Source organism: Hemicordylus capensis, chromosome 3 (genome assembly GCF_027244095.1).
Source record: "Hemicordylus capensis ecotype Gifberg chromosome 3, rHemCap1.1.pri, whole genome shotgun sequence".
Lineage (NCBI taxonomy): Eukaryota > Metazoa > Chordata > Lepidosauria > Squamata > Cordylidae > Hemicordylus > Hemicordylus capensis.
In genome coordinates, this window is record NC_069659.1 from 287,521,166 (window position 1) to 287,539,896 (window position 18,731).

Consider the following 18,731-nt stretch of genomic DNA (forward strand, 5'->3'; position numbering starts at 1 on the left):
CGATTGGCTGGCTGCATCCGACGGACGAGCTTCTTCGCCGTCGCTTCCACCCAAGCGTGCTCTGCGCACTGGAGCTCGGGCACAGCCGGGTCCTTCTCTTCAGGAAGTGGAGGTGGCTGGCGGCGGCGGCGGCCGCCGGGAGCGAGGTCGAGCTTGCCAGCGGAAAGGCTCCGCCCTTTCGCCCTGCTTGGGGTTGAGGCAGGCGGGCCGTGGGCCGAGACAGGTGCGGGGGCGGGGTCCGGTGTGCAGTGCCTCTTGAGCCTTCTTTTTCACCGGCACTGGCGATCTTTGCCTGCCCCATAGAGGGAGCACTTGCCCCCTGTGGCACCTCTGCATTTGGGACGCTCAAGTCTCCCCGGTCTAAGCTGCGAGCTTGATGGTTGATCTTTTCCTGGAGGGGCTCCTAGCAACTGGCTGACATGAAGCTGCCCTGCGCGGAGAGAAAGCGACGGCGGGGGGGGAAGCTCCCCCTGCTGAATTTCTGCAAACCGGGCAGCAGTTAAAGGCACAGGAGCTCTTCCAGGAAGGAGGAGGAGAAAAAACAGAGTGGCAGATCTAACCAGGTGTACTGGCCAGAGGCTTGGTTTCCTTCCGGCTTCACTCCTGAGTTCTCAGAACAGAGCATCTCTGTTACTGTTCGCTTCTTTTCTCTGTTTTGATCCTGTTTGGAGAAAGGGTTGAGTGATCTAAATAGTGGGGTAGGTTGCATGTGTCATGTTCTCGCCCCCCCCCCCCGCCCCTTGTCGGAATGAGTTCCTCTTTGTATACTGAGGATTGCTTAATAAGGACTAATTGGGCCTCCACACCTTGCTTTGCCACAGCGGTTAAAGAGTGTTGCAGGGGGTGGATCCAGGGGTGTAACTAATTGAACGGTGAGGGGGCAGACAAATGTCCTTGGGCCCTGGGCGAGCGGGGGTGTGTGTGTTCTGGCTGGGAGACAACTTCCTCTTCGCTTCCCTCACCTGCCTCTTTGAATCAGGGGGTGGTGGGAGGCCCATCTTTGCATTTTGTCCCAGCTGCCAGGGTCCACTCCTGTTACTCCAGCCCTGAGTTGATCCCTTCCTCCCCTTTCAATGCATGTTTATGGGCAGAGATGCCTATATGCACTTGAGCTATAGAACCAGGGGTGGTAGTTATTCTCCATGAAATCTGAGCAGAATACATGGATGTGACTCTTCTGTGTGCAGTATGCGGTTGTAGCCAGTGACCTTGTCCCCACTTCCGAGTGGCTCTGCTTTCTCTCAGCTGGAGTCCGAAGGAGGCGATCCTAGGAAAGGGGTCTCCCTGGAGCAGAAGCAAAACCTATTCTAGGTGCCTCTGTTTGTCATGACCTGCCTGCTTGCCGTTTCCTTTGCATTGCCTGATTGGAAAGCTGGTGAATGCTGCCCTTCCTCAAAGGTTATGATTGATTCCTTTCCTTCAGATGGCAGGAGGTGATTGTTTTGTTTCCTTTCTTGGCATCCACTGACCTTCCCACCGACAGGATGCAGCAGGTGTCGGAGCGTGAGAGTGGAGCGGCCACAGGGAATGGGCTGGAGAGCCCCACAGCATCTGATGCCCAGCCAGTTCCCCCCTCACCTCCCAAGCCCCCTTCCTTGGATCTCTTCAATCTAGTGGTGTCATACAAGCGACTGGAGTTGTATCTAGAACCGCTGCAGGACCTTCTTGAAGGGGTGTGGTTTCTCCTCAGGTGGGTGCCATTTTAGCTGGTTCTAGAAACCACCTTGCAGGGTTGTGGGGGGAGAGAGAAGACCGTTTCTTAGCTACTATCCTCCTTGAGTGCAGAGAAGCACGGACCCTTTGCAGGTGCCACACTTTCTGGTGGGAGAAAGGAAAAGAATGTCCTTCTGGCCACCTCAGAAATGGTAAGCCATCTCCTGTGCCAAGATACGCCAGATATACCATATAGGGCAACTGGACTTAAGTGAGACCTGCTACTGAAGTCTTGGGTTAGTAAATGCTGATTGGGTTGTAGTGGGTGCTTCTTTTTAAATCTGAGTTTAAAGCCTCATTGAGTCCCACGCTATGTTTGGTGGCCACTTCTACTCTTCTTTCTCCTCATGACCCTAGTCCCCTTTCCATCCCCCTCACCCTTGTATGTGAAAGCAGGGATGGCCAACTTGGCTCAGTAGCTGTTGTTGGACTACATATGCCATCATGCCCAGCTACAATGGTCACTAGGAATGTATCATGGGAACTATAGTCCAACAACAGCTGGGGGGCTTAGGTTGGCCATCTCTACCCTAAAGCACCCCTTTGGGACTCTGATGTCTGATGATGTCTGTTCTATAGCTGGCAGATGCCTCTCTGCTCCCTTCTTACCTGCCTGGGCCTCAACTTTCTGCTGCTGACTCTGAGTGAAGGTGAGAAGCCTTGGTTGTATGTCTGGGCGATGTAAGGAAACTATATGTTCTCTTTCAGGAATGATGTGGGCAGTGGGAGACGGAGCCAGTGGAGAATGGTGTATGAATCCATGGGGCGGGGGACAAATTACAAACAGATGCAGTAAGGGGATGGTACACCTGGCAGACAGGCTGGCCTTCTTGGATGGGCTAGTCTGAGGAGTGGTGGTGGTGGTGGTGAAGCAGGCTGATGATTGGATGGGTAAGGAGTGGTTGAATAACCTCTGCATCTGTTTCCCTTTCCCTGCCAGCTGCTTGGTATGGGCTGTGTGTCTTCCTGATCTCAGTGCCTGCCATGTTAGGCTACCTACAGGAGACCTACCGCATCCGCCTAACTGAAGAAGAGCTGGCGCGTCGTAGGCACCACAGTGTGTGGCGCGAGGATGTGCGAAAGGTTCAGCTTTCTCGCCAGGAGGCTGTAGCTGAAGTGAAAGGCTTGTAAGTGCTGTTGGGGATGGGGGGGGAGAGAGAGAGAGAATTAAACTGGGTAGGTGCCCTTTTTAAGTGGTGCAGAGTGGAAATGCTTGACTAACAAGCAGAAGGTTGCTGGTTTGAATCCCTGCTGGTATGTTTCCCAGACTATGGGAAACACCTATATCGGGCAGCATCGATATAGGGAGATGCTGAAAGGCACCATCTCACACTGCATGGGAGGAGGCAATGGGAAACCCCTCCTGTATTCTACCAAAGACAACCACAGGGCTCTGTGGGTGCCAGGAGCTGAAATCGACTTGACGGCACACATCACTTTAGGTGCCCTTTGGCCTATGTGTTGCTAAGGATGCAGCTTGGTGGCTGGATCTTCTTGTGTTAATGATGGACTCCCATAGATTTGCTCTGTTTAGAGTGCATTATTCTAATTTACCCATTGGGGGCATTGCATGACCTTGCTGGTTGAGGCAGTAATATCTAGCTGGAAGGTTACAAAGCATTTACATTGGTCTATGACTGTTTTGCCCGTTTCTCAGAGTGTACATCTTCAATCCAGAATGTTGGATCAATTTCAATCACCAGGCAAGAAGCCTCATTTTTAAATCATTGATTTTAATCAAGTTTTCCATTTGTACAGTTATTTTTTTTTCCAAAGAAAGGTGTGCACTGCTCAGTAGAGCTATTAAAACACATCGATTTGCTACTAAATACAACCATTACTCCAGATTTAGTACATCTATTAACTACCTATCGGTAGGACACACTATTGGTGCATACATTTGTTTTAAACAAATATAGATTTTGATCCATTCCCCTGGTTTTTATTAACTGACTATATGTCTTCAATGTGCATGTCCAAATGAGGATTTTGTAAGGCTAGCTTTGGAATGATTTTAAAGAACCATTCTGAGTCAAGCGTTTGTTGTTTACTGGGTAGATCGGTGTTTAATCAGGATAGGAACTTTCTAAGGTGAATGTAAATCTAGAAATATATGAAAACTGATGCTCTAATAGGGATAAATCTTAAGAGCTTGAGGACCAACTTCTCTTATTCCCATAATAGGCAATGCCAGTAGTCTCTTTGCCAGTGTCGTCATAACAACAACAACAACAACAAACTTTATTTGTCAGCCACCCCATAACAAATTGTTCTCTGGGTGGCTCACAACAGAAGATTAAAATATACAATAAAAACACATAACACATTAAATCATAAGGCAAAAAATACAATACAAAGCAGTTTAAAACTCATTTTAAAATTAGTTAAAAAGCAAATCTATCTTATGGCTTACTAAGCTAGTTTTATCGGCTCAAACCATCTTTTTTCAATGAGTCTGTATTAACTAATCTAAAAGTTAAAACAGAAGGTCTCTTCAGTATCTATGGACCAGGTAATCAAACTGGCTTCCATAAGCCCTGTCTTGGCATCTGACCATAGATGTTCAATGCTGCAGGCAAATTTCTTTTAGACCTTTGAAAGTGGTCTTTTCATCTGGGGAACCTCAGCAGTGCTCTCCTTCAATCTCGGAATCTTTTAGGGTGCATGCAAGTTGTGAAAACTATCTCCGCAGACATAAAACGCCACAAAGTTGGTCAGCTTCCCAGACCTCAGCCACTACCATGCACTACACTATGCTAATGAAATGAAGGAGATGCTTATTGAAGACAGGATACTTAATGGGATAAGAAAAGGATGTGGAATAAATACATAGCAAAAAGTGAAAGAAGAAACCAAATGTGAATTTAGAACTATAAGCTGCCAGCTTATACTCCGTTATTGGACTGGTTAGTTCCTGAAGTGACAGGTCTTGCCACAGCCTCTGCATGTATCTTGAGATGATCTAAGGTGAAAGATGTGGAGGCTGTTCTCACAAGCAGCCAAAGCTTGGCTCTTGGCAGAGGTTAAGGGTGCAAATGCACCCTTAGCCCAGGTCCATGTCAGTTTGAGCTGCTTGCAGAGATGGGCACGTAGTGTCTATGCTCTGGAGGAATCCCGCAGTGTACCATGCTTGGCACATGTTGCACTGTGGGATAGGAACGTAGGAAGCTGCCATATAATGAGCCAGACCATTGGTCCATCTAGCTCAGTATTGTCGACACAGACTGGCAGTGGCTTCTCCAGGGTTGCAGGCAGGAATCTCTCTCAGCCCTGTCTTGGAGAAGCCAGGGAGGGACCTTGAAACCTGCTCTTCCCAGAGCAGCTCCATCCCCTGAGGGGAATATCTTGCAGTGCTCACACACCAAGTCTCCCATTCATATTCAACCAGGGTGGACCCTGCTTAGCTAAGGGGGCAAGTCATGCTTGCTACCACAAGACCAGCTCTCCTCCCCTTACTGAATACCCAGAGGCTGTGGGATCCATGCTGCAGTGCAGGTCATGTGGGTGCACGGCTTGCGCATCATGGGCAAAGACCTATTGTCTGTGGGAAGGTAGGTTGAACTTTGCCTTCTCCTTTGCCCACCCATGTGTGCGGTCATTTGAATAGCCCTGCTGTCTGGCATGACGCTTGTGCTTGTATCCATAAAACATTTTTGTTACCTTCTACTAGATATGACTCTTTGTTTCCACTCTGTATGTTGCCATGTTAGTTGGCTCTTAGCCCAGCCTATTTTCCACTTTTGCCCCAATATACATTTTGAGGAGATTCTCACGATCGGCCAGAAGCGGGCTAAAGGAGCCTAGCCCGCTTTGGGGCAAGTGTGAGAACCACCGGGCAAGCCCGGAGTCCTCAAAGTGGGTAACCCGCTTAGGTAGCCCTCACCCTAGATAAGGTTAGCGGAGTGAGTGCTCCGCTAACCCTTTCTATTTGATTGTGTATTGCTGCATCATGGTTCCGTGCCGTGGCAACACATGAGGAGACCCCTGCCAGGAGGCTGAAACAAGCCTCCCTGCCCTGAGGGTGTCTCCAGGATGCCCCACACACTTGCACAGGACATCCTGCAACTTTCGGGTGCCGCCCGGCCCCCCGATCCCCGCAGCCCCCGCTGGCTCCGTGATGGAGCCGGCAGTCATGTGGGCGGCTGATCCAGCTGTCCAGGGCTGCCACCTTGATGGTCTGCGGGGTGAGTGGGCTAAGCCCGCTCTCCCCGCAGAACCCCCTCTGGCGGGTCTCGCTGATCGTGAGACTCGCTTCACTGTCTATCAGCAAAGTGAAGCAAGACAGGCCATTAGCCTGGCCTTCTGTTCAGTGTTCCTTGTAACAGGGATTCCCAAATGTTGTTGACTATCTCTAGCCGAAGATCATTGCAACTGGGATGATGGGAGTTGTAAACAACATCTGGGAATCCCTGTTATGGGGAACGCTACTTGTGGGATGCTTTTGCAAGTATAATCAGGCAGGAGGTTTTCTCAGATAAGGAAGGGGCAAATTTAACCCCGCTGCTGGGATTTTATTTATTTTTTGGCATTTATACAACACTTTTCAGGCAGACCTCCCAAAGTGGTTTACATAAAAGCTTCAAAAAAACCCCATACATCAAACCACATGTTTAGATCTTCACAATCTGAGCCCTTTATCTCTTGGCAGTATGGTTTTGAGTGACAGGGATTTTATGTACATAATATCCTTGAAACGAAACACCAGACAAGGTGAATTTTTGAAATGTGTGCGTGTGTGTATATATATATATTTCAAAAATTCAAAATACTTTCTATGAAATGTTTGGGGTTTATTTCTTTTGCCTTAAAAACAACACCACAACAACCCTTGTTACAATGACAAATATCTATTGGACATACATTGATTAGATCCATGGCATTTTTGGTGAGCAGGGGGCTTTTGAATACTGGTGTGTGCAGACTGCAGTCTGTGGGTTGGCCCCAATTTGGACTTACCCATGGTTCCGCAAACCAGTTAAGCCCGGTTTGGGCCAATCGTGAACCGGTCTGGTGGTTCAAGGGTGTTCCTGGTGTTGCTGACCACACAAATGGCCTCCATGCTATTTGGCCAGGTGAGTGCCGGTGCTGTGTCTTGGGGGCATACCGCCACAGCAAGAAGCTGCCTGCAGCAGTGATAATGCCGGCAAGGATGTGCTTATTTCCTTTTGAAGGAGTTACTCACAGCCCCTGCCCCTCAGCGCTGCCCTCACAAGCCCTCGAACCGCTGGACCGGCTTGCGGTTGGGTCGAACCAGCTTGCAGAACTGCACGTTGGTCCAAATTCAGACCAACTTGTGGACCGTGGTCTGCGCCCACCCCTACTTTTGAACTCCTACTTCATTTAGCCTTGCAACAACTCTGTGAACTTAGTCATTATCCCTTTATTACTGATAAGGCACTTGTGGCTGCCTTGTACAAAACTGCTTAGTGAGGTTTTCATGGCTCAGTATCGATTTGAAGCCCGCTCTCCAATATTTAGTGCCCAGCACTCTGGCCCTTGAAGCATGCTGGCTCCCATCTCCATTGCCAGACCTATACGAACACTTCCTACATTCTGCTGTGGCTTCTTGGAGCTGGCTAGGATAGCAAGCTCCTGCAGAGCTCATCTTAACCACACCCGGTGTGGTTAAGGGAATTTATTTTTAGCTCGGCTCTCTTCCCTGCGAGAGGCCTGGCATAAAGGAGGAGGTGAAGGTAAATGGCTGGGGCTTGGGTGGTTGAACTGACCTTGGGGATGTGGGCAAATGGTTGCAGGAGGAGTGGATTGAATGCTGCTCTCATCTCTCTTTAGCCTGATCCAGCTGGAAGCCTTCATGAGCCGACTCTGTAGTGGCTGTGAGGCAGTCTACCGTGTCCTCTACTGGGAGAACCCCTCGCTCTCCTCACAGTGAGTGTTACTTTAGGGATAGTTCGTGGAAATGGGTCACTGATACCCCAGGTGCTGGTGGTCAAGGCCTTGCTTCTCTGGCATCATGGTTGCCACCCTCTCTTCCAAATCTAATCTGGCTGGGTCACTTTGCTGGAGGCCTGGATCTCTGCCCTCCCCTAAATATCAGGCAGGTACCCACGCCCTGCGAAACCTATTGGCACTCGCAGGGATGCTGCCTGAGCACAGGAGGGGAACCGATACTGGCTGGTGGCACTCATGGAGGGAAGGGTGGCAGTGGGCGTGTGGAGGTGATGTCTACTCTGTGCTCGGGATATGGCAATGAGAGGAGCCCACCCAGGCCAGAGCTGCTGTCTGGGGACCTGGTTGTCATCTTGCTGTTTTATGCCTCTTCTGCTCCCCCCCTCCAACTCTCTGCTCAGGTTTTATGGGATGCTGATGGGTACCGTGTGTGCCCTCTACCTCCTGCCCTTGTGCTGGGTTTTCCTCCTCATTAATAATGCCCTTTTCTTGGGCAATGTGGCATTTTACCAAGGTAAGAAATGCTCTCTTTCTCCCAGGCACTGAGTTGTTCCATGGGTGCTTTGGGGATGGCTTAGAGCAGCTGGCTGAAGACAGGGTGGCTGGGGGAGGGCTCTCTCTGCTATGCCTTTGTGTGAGGCAGTAGATCTCTGGGGGACCCATCCTATTCCTAATGGGGTTGGGGTCAGTGTTCCCTCTAACAGGGATTCCCAGATGTTGTTGACTACAACTCCCATAATCCCCAAGCAAAGGCTATTGCAGCTGGGGATTCTGGAAGCTGGAGCCAACAATATCTGGGAATCCCTGTTGGAGGGAACATTGGTTGGGGTGCTTGTGTGTCACTGGTAGCAACTTCTGATTGAGGGAGGCAGAATTAAACATCTCCTGTGCTGCCTCAATCCAAAAAACAAAACTCTATAGTGTTCATGGGAGCTAAGTGTTGATTCCATTCCCTGGACATAGCTCTTGTCTTTTAGTCCTGGAAGCCTTTTCTGCTGGGAGATGTCATAATGGGGAGGCAGATCTCGGTATGTGAGTGATACATGGCCACTACAGATAAGGTGGCAGTATCTGGCAGAGGACTGTGGTTCCGTGTGTGTGTGTGTGTGTGTGTGTGTGTGTGTGTGAGAGAGGGAGGGAGGGAGGGAGGGAGGGAGGGAGGGAGATCTATTTATATGTTGCTTAGGTCCCATGAAATCCCTCCTCCCCATCTAGCAAATTTTGGATGATGGATGGATGGGACTGCAAATGGGGATAAGTGTTTGCATTGCAGCTTCCTCCTCATTACCCATCCAGAGTGAGGGCAATCCTTCCTGTCCTCACTTTGCATTGGCTTTGGGATAGTGCTCGAACAACCAGTCAGCATGCATGAAAAAGGGGTAAACAGGGGGAGTTCAGGGTACATCTCATCCTTCCAGACCTTGAATTTTGTGAAATGTTTGCTGAGGAATATTTACTAGCATTAGAGACATTTGGATTTCCCCCTGGTTGATACATTGTGCAGTGTTATGCACAATGTTATGGTGGACTGCAATGTCTGTGCAGTTGCACAACAACACTGTTACGCAAGCACACGAAGAATAACACAAATGGAGTTGCACAACAGTGAGGCCATAGTGACCTCTATGTCACACAACTCCATTTGTGTGCTTGTGCAGTGGTGTCCTTGTGCACCTGTGCAAACGTTATGTCCCGTTGCATGTGTATTATTGCACAGTCGGCCCCTGCCTAGTGGGGACGAGGGGTAGCTGTGGTTCTGGGAGGTTCAGTCAAGGAGCTGGGTTTCTTAGTGAGCTGGAAAGTGTTGGCCTGAAGTGGGGGTTCAGGGAGAGCTGGTGTGATACTAGGCACTGTAAATAAAACTGGGTGGTGGCTGATGTGACGCCAGCATCTATTTCCTGAGTGTGAGATGGGCTTGAGAGACATGCTGCGCTTATAGAGCTGGAAGTTTTGGCTGCCTGCTGGAAGGCTTCTGCATGGCTCCTAGTGAACGTTTAGTCTTTCTCTGTCCGAAGTGATTCTGGAGCTGAAGTCCGCTGTAGAGCAGCGCTTGGGCCTCAGGCCGCTTGCCAGTTCTCCAGAGCCTGCAGAGCCAGATGCTGGAGAAGTATGGGCTGGAGCCCTGCTGAACCGGACACCCACCCCCACCAGTACTGAGGTAAGGCCCAGAGGGACGGTAAGGAAGAGGTTCGGTGGCTTTGTATCCTCCATTTCCAAGCATGTAGAAGAATCACTAATATTTTACAGAGATGCTTAGGGAATGTGTGTTTCTGTCTCTCTTTTGCAAATACCTAAGGTAATCATTCATGCTGACCCATGCAGTAGGATCTAGCCGGCAAACTGTGCCAGCTAGTTTGCAGTTGGCTCCAGGCCTGCGAACTTGAGCAATATGTCCCAGGCTGTGGCATAGAAAAGTAGTCTGCATCTTGCCTCTGTTGGATATGCTTTCTCAGGATATGCGTCCTTTCTTCTTAAGCTCTACCTGCATTTTGCAAAATAAGCTGATGATGAAAGAAGTAGGGTAAACACAGCAGGAACAGAATTATGGATCTTGGAGGAAAAGATCACAAAATCAGCCTGGCGGCAGAAAGTCTAGGACCTGGGATTTGCCTCTGGCATATTACTTTTGTGGGAGCCACCATCCTTCTCCCGTCCCTCCATGCTACAGGAACTGAGCTGGGTGAGACCATGTGTGTAGGGGAGTGCAGGGTCATCTCCCCTGCAGGTTTCAGCTGCTCTGGTACTGTCCAATCTCCCTATCCCAGGTTTTCCTGCCACATGTTCTTGGATAGGAAGATAAAAATAGCCTAGAAAGCGGACTAGAATGTTTAACCTAATCAAAAAAAGACAGTGAGGCTGTTCTCACATGCAGGCAAAATCGGGCTAGGGAAGCCCAGCCTGGTTTTGCCTGCGCGTGAGAAGCACCAGGAGCCATGTGGCTCCTGGCGGCGGCACAGCAGACCCACAAGGGAGCCCTAGATATTAGCCAGGGTTAAGGGGGCAAACACGCCATTAGCCTGCACTAACTGATCGTGTGTTGATCGGCTCCATGCTGTACCCACACACCAGCAGCCTCCCGGCCAGTGTCAATATATTCCCCATAATACTCGTGTGATGCATTATGGGAATTCTGAGAGCCTCCTGCCCCCCGCAACCTCCCTGCTGCTAGCAGAAGCTGGCAATTGTCTGGGCAGCCGATCCACCTGCCCAGCAACAAGGAGAGGATCGTCTGCAGGGGAGGGAAGCTTTTCAAGGCTTCCTCCCCTTGCCCCTTCAAACCCTTCTCACGGATTGTGAGAGAGAGCGCTCAGTGTTTTCTAAGAGGAATCTGGTCCATTTTCTGAATCCACTTCAAAATGTCAAGCAAGCAATTGCTGACAATTTCAGAGATTTTTATGAAACCAAATGCAAAGAGAAGCAGGTACTCCAGCATTCAACCAGACTTGCCTCTCCACTGGCTTTCGTGGGTATTGGGGAAAAAAAGGTTGTCAAAGTCTCTTGAACTGAAGAAAGTTGTAAACAGTTTTGCTTCTTGTCACAGCAGCTGTATTCTACTTCATTAATAAGATAACCTAATGACATCTATAAACATGTAATGTACAGCAACATCTAATGATGTTCTTTGCACCCCTTTGCTCCCCTAAACTAGTTGTTCTACAGTTGCCCCTAGTTTGGGTATTCCCTTCTTTCTTCTCTCGCTACTTCTCAGGCTGTCTTCACTGCCTCTTCCTGCACAGGATGTCCCTTTATGCTACTCTTTTGGGGTATATCAATACAGTATCTGTATCGGAAGATTTCCCAATATTGCTTGGGTCCTAGTGTAAAAGTTGCCGTGCTAATTATGGAGTTTAAGCAGGAGAGGAATTGCATTCGGAAAGTCATGAACTCCATGTGCTTTTACATCTGCATAGCTGGAAAGGGGCAGGGCCTATCCAGGCTGGCATCATCACCACATCTCCGGGACTGAGGGTCCAGATGTTTGCTTTTCCTGCAGGATCTGACCCCTGGCAGTGTGGAGGAAGCAGAGGAAGCAGAACCCGATGATGAATTCAAGGATGCTGTTGAGGTATGTGCCAAGAAGGAATTGATCGTGCAAGGCCTGATTTGATCTGTGCTGTGATGGAGTAAGGCACCATTGCTAGGCTAGCTGGTGGAAGATGGCATCCTCTGTCCTGTCCCCATGTTAGTGAGTGACAGCAAGGCAGAGCTTGTGCCTATGGCACAGGAAACATCCTGATATGGGAAAGAGAGAGCAATAGGTGGCTTAAAATGTGTGCTGTTCTGAAAATGGAGAGCAGCATATTATAGAAAGTGGGAGTTGGCGTAGTCTGTCTTCTGGGCATCATCTCTTATCTTTTCCTTCTGCTGCGGGAGTAGGAGACCCAACTGCTAGTGATGGTGAGTGCAGGAGCTGGACACCCTGTCCAAAACTACAGCTTGCTTTTGTTCCCAAATGTCCATACTAGCTGAGGTCTGTCTTAAATGTTCCTCACCCTGATCATGTCCCGTTTCCTCTTCTATCCTCCCAGCTGGGAGATTGGCCATGACTCCTCCCTCACCTCAGAATGCTGCTCCCCTCATGCTTTTCTGAAGACTGGCCTAGCCCTGTTCTCAGGATCATTCCTCTGGGTTCTCTCTCTGCGGAGACCCTCCCATTCTGCCTTTGTCCTGCTGCCCTAGAACACTGCATGTTGGGTTCTTCCTGATAAGCTCCTCTCTATCTTGCCCTGCCCAGGAGGATGACGACATCTCCCAGTGCTCAGCAGAATTTGAGCTGGGCCTTCCCGAAAATGTCTTCATGAGCAAGAACGAGGTGATTCGCAGCAAGGTGTCACGGCTGACTGAGCGTCTGCGCAAGCACTACCCAACGAACAACCTTGGTACAGGACTGGGAGGTGGGAAGGGGGAGTGGATGATGCCACGAGATGTGTATTGTTGGGATTTGAAGCAGGATAGTGCAGAGGATTGGTAGAAGGAGAGGGCTTGGCCTAATGGCTACTACCGAGGAGGCCAGGGATGGCCAGTAAGGGGTGGGTTTGATGTCACAAAAATTCCCTTCTGCTGAGGGCTCTGTGTTGTCCATGCTTCAAAAGGTTGATGTCAAGAAAAACCTTGAGTTCCATTTTTTCATATTAGTTTCTGAATCAACTCTTCAGATGGAAGCTAGAAGAGAGACAGGACACTCTCCCCTGGAGAATCTCGCTTAGACTGCTCCTCCAGCCCCAAGTGTCTGAGGCTTCATCAGGAATTCCCCTCACACACACTTTCAAACCCATCTTCACAGCTATAAAAGCTAAGAAGCTTGACTCTTTAGAAATGGTTTTCTATCTTGCCTTTATTCCAAGAAGCTCAAGGCAGGATCAGTGGGGTTATTTAAATCCTGGCAAGAACTCTGTAAGGGATATGTTCAAGTGAGGGCAGAATTACATGTTATGTGAAAAACCTAGTGAGCTGGGTCTCACGATCCGTGAGATCCGGTTTAGTGAGCTGAGCGGGGAGAGCAGGCTAAGCCTGCTCTCCCTGCTCACGATCAGGCACGGAGCCCTGGGCGGCTGCATCGGCCGCCCACATGATTGCTGGCTCCATGACGGAGCCGGTGGGGGCTGGGGAGCTCGGTGGGCCGTGTGATGCGAGTGCGCAGGGCATACTGGGGAGACCCCCGGAGCCGGGAGGTGACTTTTTGCCTCCCCTCCGGGGGTCTACTTGCGAGTAGCAGTGGCACAGAGCCACGCCGCAGCTACTCACGATCAGGGAGCCCGATTTTGTGGAGCTCTCTCTCTGCAAACCTGGGCTAAGGGCAGGGGTGCTTCGGCGGGTTACCTGCCTAGGAACCACCGGGCTCGCAGCCAAGCCCGGTGGTTCCCATGATCGGGAAAAATTGGGCTAGGCTTTCCTAGCCCGATTTTCCCCGATCGTGGGAATAGCCCCAGTATCTCCCAACCCCTTAATTTTTTTCCTGTATATGGCAAATGTAGAGAGAAACAATGGTTGGAAGTTGATGATTGACCTTCCCCTGATTCTCCCCTGCATATTTGTTTTCTCCCACAGCGTAGGAGGGCATTGATGTAAACGGGTGGTGCTTGCCACTTGGTCCAGTCAGACAGGGCCTATTAGAAGTCTTCCCATGATCCCTGGCAAGAGTCCACTCCCAGCCCCAATCTCTCTCCAATTAAGGGCTGCAGAACATTGGCCCTCCTGCAGATGTGGGACTTCAGTTCCCATAAGCCCTGACTATTGGCTGCTGTGGCTGGGGATGATGGGAGTTATAGTCAAAACTGTAATGTACAACCGATTGCAGGGAAAGCCAGATAAAAATTAACTTTAAAAAAAAGATGGAGGAGCTTGCCATTATAAAGCAGTTTAACTGCCCACACAACACAGATAAGGAGGGAGTTGACATGCCTTCAGTCGCGCTTCAAAACCAGAATTAACCCACTTGAGGGGAAAATAGACAGTGGGAAACGTGTATAGAAGAGAATTGGGAGAGGGGTTAAGCATCCCAGCTAATTTTTCCTACTGACTAAGATGCTCCTTCCAGCCCTGCATTTGGGTTATCTCAGCCAACATGGGTTTGGGAACACATTTTGCTTAGAGAGGACAACTTGCCTCAGGCTATCTAGGAAGGCTGGGCAGGAATGTGAACCCGTGCTCTATCCGTTCATCTTTTATACCACACTGGTTAACCCTAAGATTCTCAGGAGGTGGAATTTTCCAGCCAGTATCAAAATTCCATGTTTATATGGGATACGCACAACTCTGCCTCCTAGCACAGGATGCAGTATTTGTATAGGGCACCAAAAGGCCTTGAATCAGTCTCCAGGCATCCAGATTCCTACAGATAGCCCATGCTCTGGGTTTCTTGACACACCCTACCACCTGTGTGGGTCTCCAGGACTTCCTTGAATAGATTGTGGTAGGGGAAATACTGTGACCAGAGGTGGTGGGGCCAGGGCAAAGCCTTTAAGCAACAATTGAAGAAAGGTAAGAGACCTACCAGACCTGATCTTCACATGTGACTTTTCTATCTCTCTTCCTTTTCTGATCACTCACAGGAAGCTGTGCAAGCTGTTCAGCCACTTTCTCTGTCCTGAAGAAGAGGGTGAGTCTGTGACCCAGCTCCTCTTACTCTTTTCCTGTTCCCTTTTCTTGTGAGGTCCACCATGTTGGGTCACAGGAACAACACAGAGATGCCAGGGAGCGAACCTGGGACCTCCTGCATGCAAAGCCGATGAGCTACCACTCAGCTATGGCCCATCCCTTGCAACCTGGCTTAAGTTCCTAGCACTAAAAAGGTCTTTAAAGGGCTTCTGTTAATATGCCATCTGGCACAGTTTCTTGTCCTCCTGGCTTTGGCTGGTGGCTGGTAAGGAGATGGCACAACAGCTTGGAAAAGCTCTTCCCTCCCCCCGCCCCCATCCCCTGGTCTTCAGAGTGTACTTCCTGATCTGTTTCTAGGACTCAAAAATGGCAATCTCTATGTCACGTGAAATGTGACCCCTTTGATTAGGGGTTTGTGTGTAAATTAATAGTAGCTGTAAGGGGAACAGGATCAAAACTCTGGTGCCAGTGGAGGAGGGGTTCCCCTTCATTGCCACTTTCTATTGATTTCCTTGTTACATTTTCCCCAGTTTCTGAAGCTACTATGTACCATGTGCCACACAGAAGGTGGTAGAAAACTTACATGTATACCTGTAAGCTTTCCCTTGCATGGTAATGGCTTTGGAGGGGAAGAGGAGACACTTAAAAAGAAACTGGTGTCAGGGTGGGAGGGAGGGTTAACCCTCCCCTTCCTCTGTGCCGTGATTCTGAGTGGCCCTCAGGCACTGCAGCTGCTATTACTTTGAAAAAAGCTGCAGGAGATTCAGACTTCTTGGGTTCTATTTAGTTGCTCCCTTAGAGAGGAGAAGTGAGGGAAGCCTGGCTTCCAGGGAGATCAGTGATCGGTGGGGTGTGGGGCGGGCAGGAGTTGTGGGAGGAACTCCCATCCTCATTTGACTGGAGGGTGGCTTCTTCTTCAGGCCTTGTCTCTATATAGTTCTCTTGCTTTCCAGCGAAGCTGTAGTAACTGCGGGAACAGTTTCTGCTCCAGGTGCTGCTCCTTCAAAGTTCCCAAGAGCTACATGGGGGCTACAGGTGAGTGAGTGAGTGAGAAAGGGGAGCAATAATATGGAGTGGGCGATGGTGGGTCTGTGCCCACCCCCAGGGGATAGGGCAGGGGTGCTTTTCTGACCCTCCTGCTGCACTGAGGAGCTGGTGGACAAGGGTATTTAAGGAGGGCAATAGCAGTTCTTTCCAAGTTCTCTCGGTGGGAAGTTGCACGGTCTTTGGAAGGCCCTGTATTTTTGACTGGTGCTTTCGATTGCAGCCCCTGATGCCCAGCGGGAGACAGTCTTCGTGTGTGCGCAGTGCAACCAAGCACTCCTCAAGTGAGAAGCTGGTCCGGAGTCCTGTGCTCTGCTGAATCTGTTCTGCGTCTTACCCCGTACTGCTGATACTTGGGGTGGGTGAGGGAGTGAAACAGCAGCAATGTGCTCTCCTTCTGCTCTTCCCTGTACCTGTAAGAGGAGGGGGCTGGCACCCTGACCTGCTAAGTGCCCTCTGTGCCCCCTTCCTCTTTGTGTGAGCAGCTGGGACCAAGTCCTGCAATCGTTATTAACTCAATAGGAGGTTCTTTCTGCACTAGACTACTGTAGCACGCTGCCCCCGGCTACTACTCGGAGAAAGAAGGTGTTGAAATTCTTTGGCTGCCTGGAGCTCCAGTTTTCTCTGTGTCATCCCGTTCTTGGCATCTGGACCGTTAGGCATCCAGTGCTGTCTGTTTTACTACTGAGAGAGCTGCCAGTTGTTCTGTGTGTTTGAAGTGGAGGCTTGTTCTTCCTCCAGGTGACGGCTGTAGCTGTCTGTGTCCAAAGAAGGCAAAACCCTGGTGGCTCACCTGGGGCTGAGGGTCTGGTGCAGCTGGTTCTGCGCCCGAGATGGGCTGCCGTTCTTCCCTTCCCACATCCATGCCACTGACTTTGCTCTTTCTAGATAGCCTTTAGTCTAATCTCCTCAGTCTGGCTTGAGCTGGAATTGGAAACCTTGCCCTCTTTAGCCCTGCAAGGTGGGAGCAAAAGCTACTGTAGCCAGCTGGAGGAGTTCTCATTATTCACACACGGCTCAGAGGTGTGGGGCATCTGCTCTGTGGATCCCAATATATATATATATATATATATATATATATATATATATATATATATAAAAAACACCAATAAGAGTGTCTTTGGAGACCGGAGCCAGCACTTCCAGTGTCCAAAACAACTCTGGCTGTGGCAACAAGGAGAAGGACGAGGGACCAAGTTATATATAAGAGTTGCTGGAGAAGGGCCTTGGGATTCACCCATGATATGGAATAATGGAGCCTAGGGATGCAAGGGAGGGGATGGGGCAAGGGTGGCAACCCTGATGGCTTGCCAGCTGTTCTTGGACTACAGCTCTCATCATCCTCAGCTGCATTTGCCCAACAGCAATTGTCCAGAAACTGCTGGAATGCCTCAGATTGACCATCCCTGCAAAAGAGAGATGCAAAGAGGGCAGAATAAAGGACACTGGCATTTACAGGATGTGGAGGTTCCAAAAATGGGCAACAGTCTGTAGAGACAGATGTATGAGCTGAAGTGTACTGAGGCATGTGGGACAGAGAAAGCAGTAAGAATAGTATGAATGTTTAGCAGAGGCAATTGCCTCCTGTCTGGCTTTGTACACAGTGTATGCAAGAGTGGACTAGTGGTGCAAACTTGGCTGTAGTGAGTGGGGGATGAAGTCTGGGAGTACGTGGGGAGTCATTTTTTGCCTTTCTGCCTGTTCAAGCCCTCTCCAATGGACATAAAGTTGTACAGATATAAACTAGTACTTAATCAGGCAGACACAAGGTAGAACTTCACTCAACTTGTAGAATTCATTACCGCGGGGGTTCTCAAACTGCCCCCCGCCAAATGTTGTTTGACTACGACTCCCATTATCCCTAGCCATGAAGATGATGGGAGTTGTAGTCCAATATCTTGGGGGCCTAGCTTTGAGAACCCCTGCATTACCACAAGATGTGATGGCTGCCAGCTTAGACGGCTTTAAAAAGGGATTAGACAGCTTCGTGGAGAATAGGTCTACCAGTCGCTATTGAATTTGATCGGTAAATGAGAGTTCTCTGTTCAGAGGCAGTCTACTGGGATGCAGGAGATGGCTAGTGCGATTATGCTCATTGCTTCTCCAAGGCATCTGGTTTTGCAGTGCTGGAGCTGAAATTCTTATGGTCTTGAAATATGGGGTGAATATTAATTCCATTCACTCACCATAGATTTTAAATCTATAGAATGAAATTGGACTAAACCAGTTCTTACACACTTAAAATATGCAGTGATATATATTCATAATAGATTCTAATCTATAGAATTAAATTTATAAGCAGTGAATATCACTCTTGGGGACTTTAAACATTCAATTACAACTTTGATATAGACATATAGACAGCAGAATTAGAAAAGCGGAAGAGGACTTTTGTGTCAGGGGAACAAATGCTGTAAATTTCTAAGATAATTCTACATGAACACCTTCAGTAAGGCTTTTGTCTGTTCACCTTTTACAAATTTTAAAAACTCCTCCTACTAGCATATTTGACCTTCAAGAAGGCTGAACTGTATGTTCTGCTTCTCTGAAGAAGAAAGATCTCTCAAGGAAGACATGGCAAAGGCCTGCTCAGTCAGATGACCTTCCTCGTACCAGCCATATTTTCCTCTCCTCTCCAAAAGTCATCTCTCCTGGTTTTGGAATAATGTTTTGAGTGTGCTTTTTGGCTGAGAATGAAAGCAAAGTTTAAAGGAGGCTAACAGGACTTAGTAAACCAGATGGAAAATTGCTGCTAGATTGTAAAGGTAATGGGAGGTGGGGAATATCTCTAACGATTAGTTCCTTTCCTACTTCTGTGCTATGTCTAGTTATTTTTCTGTTGAAAGCTTTTCAAAAAAACTCGGACTTACTGAAGTTTATGTCATATTCTTTTCCTAAATTAAGGGCTAAATTGCTCATGACATTTAAATATTTTTTTTAGACTTGATGGGCTTAGCTTTTTCTTTCTT

General features: G+C 49.1%; 1 protein-coding gene across 13 annotated transcripts in view; it reads left to right on the forward strand.

Moving 5' to 3' along the window:
• The window catches only part of ZFYVE27 (zinc finger FYVE-type containing 27), a 22,783-nt gene continuing 4,052 nt past the window's right edge, over positions 1 to 18,731 (forward strand). For 2 of the 13 annotated variants that reach the window (XM_053306358.1, XM_053306349.1), the window contains exons 1-13: positions 1 to 223; positions 1,484 to 1,690; positions 2,293 to 2,363; positions 2,654 to 2,840; positions 7,504 to 7,599; positions 8,022 to 8,134; positions 9,636 to 9,778; positions 11,615 to 11,686; positions 11,998 to 12,018; positions 12,356 to 12,500; positions 14,673 to 14,719; positions 15,672 to 15,753; positions 15,986 to 16,046. In XM_053306358.1, coding sequence (XP_053162333.1) covers positions 1,485 to 1,690; positions 2,293 to 2,363; positions 2,654 to 2,840; positions 7,504 to 7,599; positions 8,022 to 8,134; positions 9,636 to 9,778; positions 11,615 to 11,686; positions 11,998 to 12,018; positions 12,356 to 12,500; positions 14,673 to 14,719; positions 15,672 to 15,753; positions 15,986 to 16,046 — 1,244 coding nt within the window. In that variant the 5' untranslated portion in view covers positions 1 to 223; position 1,484. The other 11 variants (XR_008318914.1, XR_008318915.1, XM_053306350.1 and 8 more) reach the window with 10 other exon arrangements.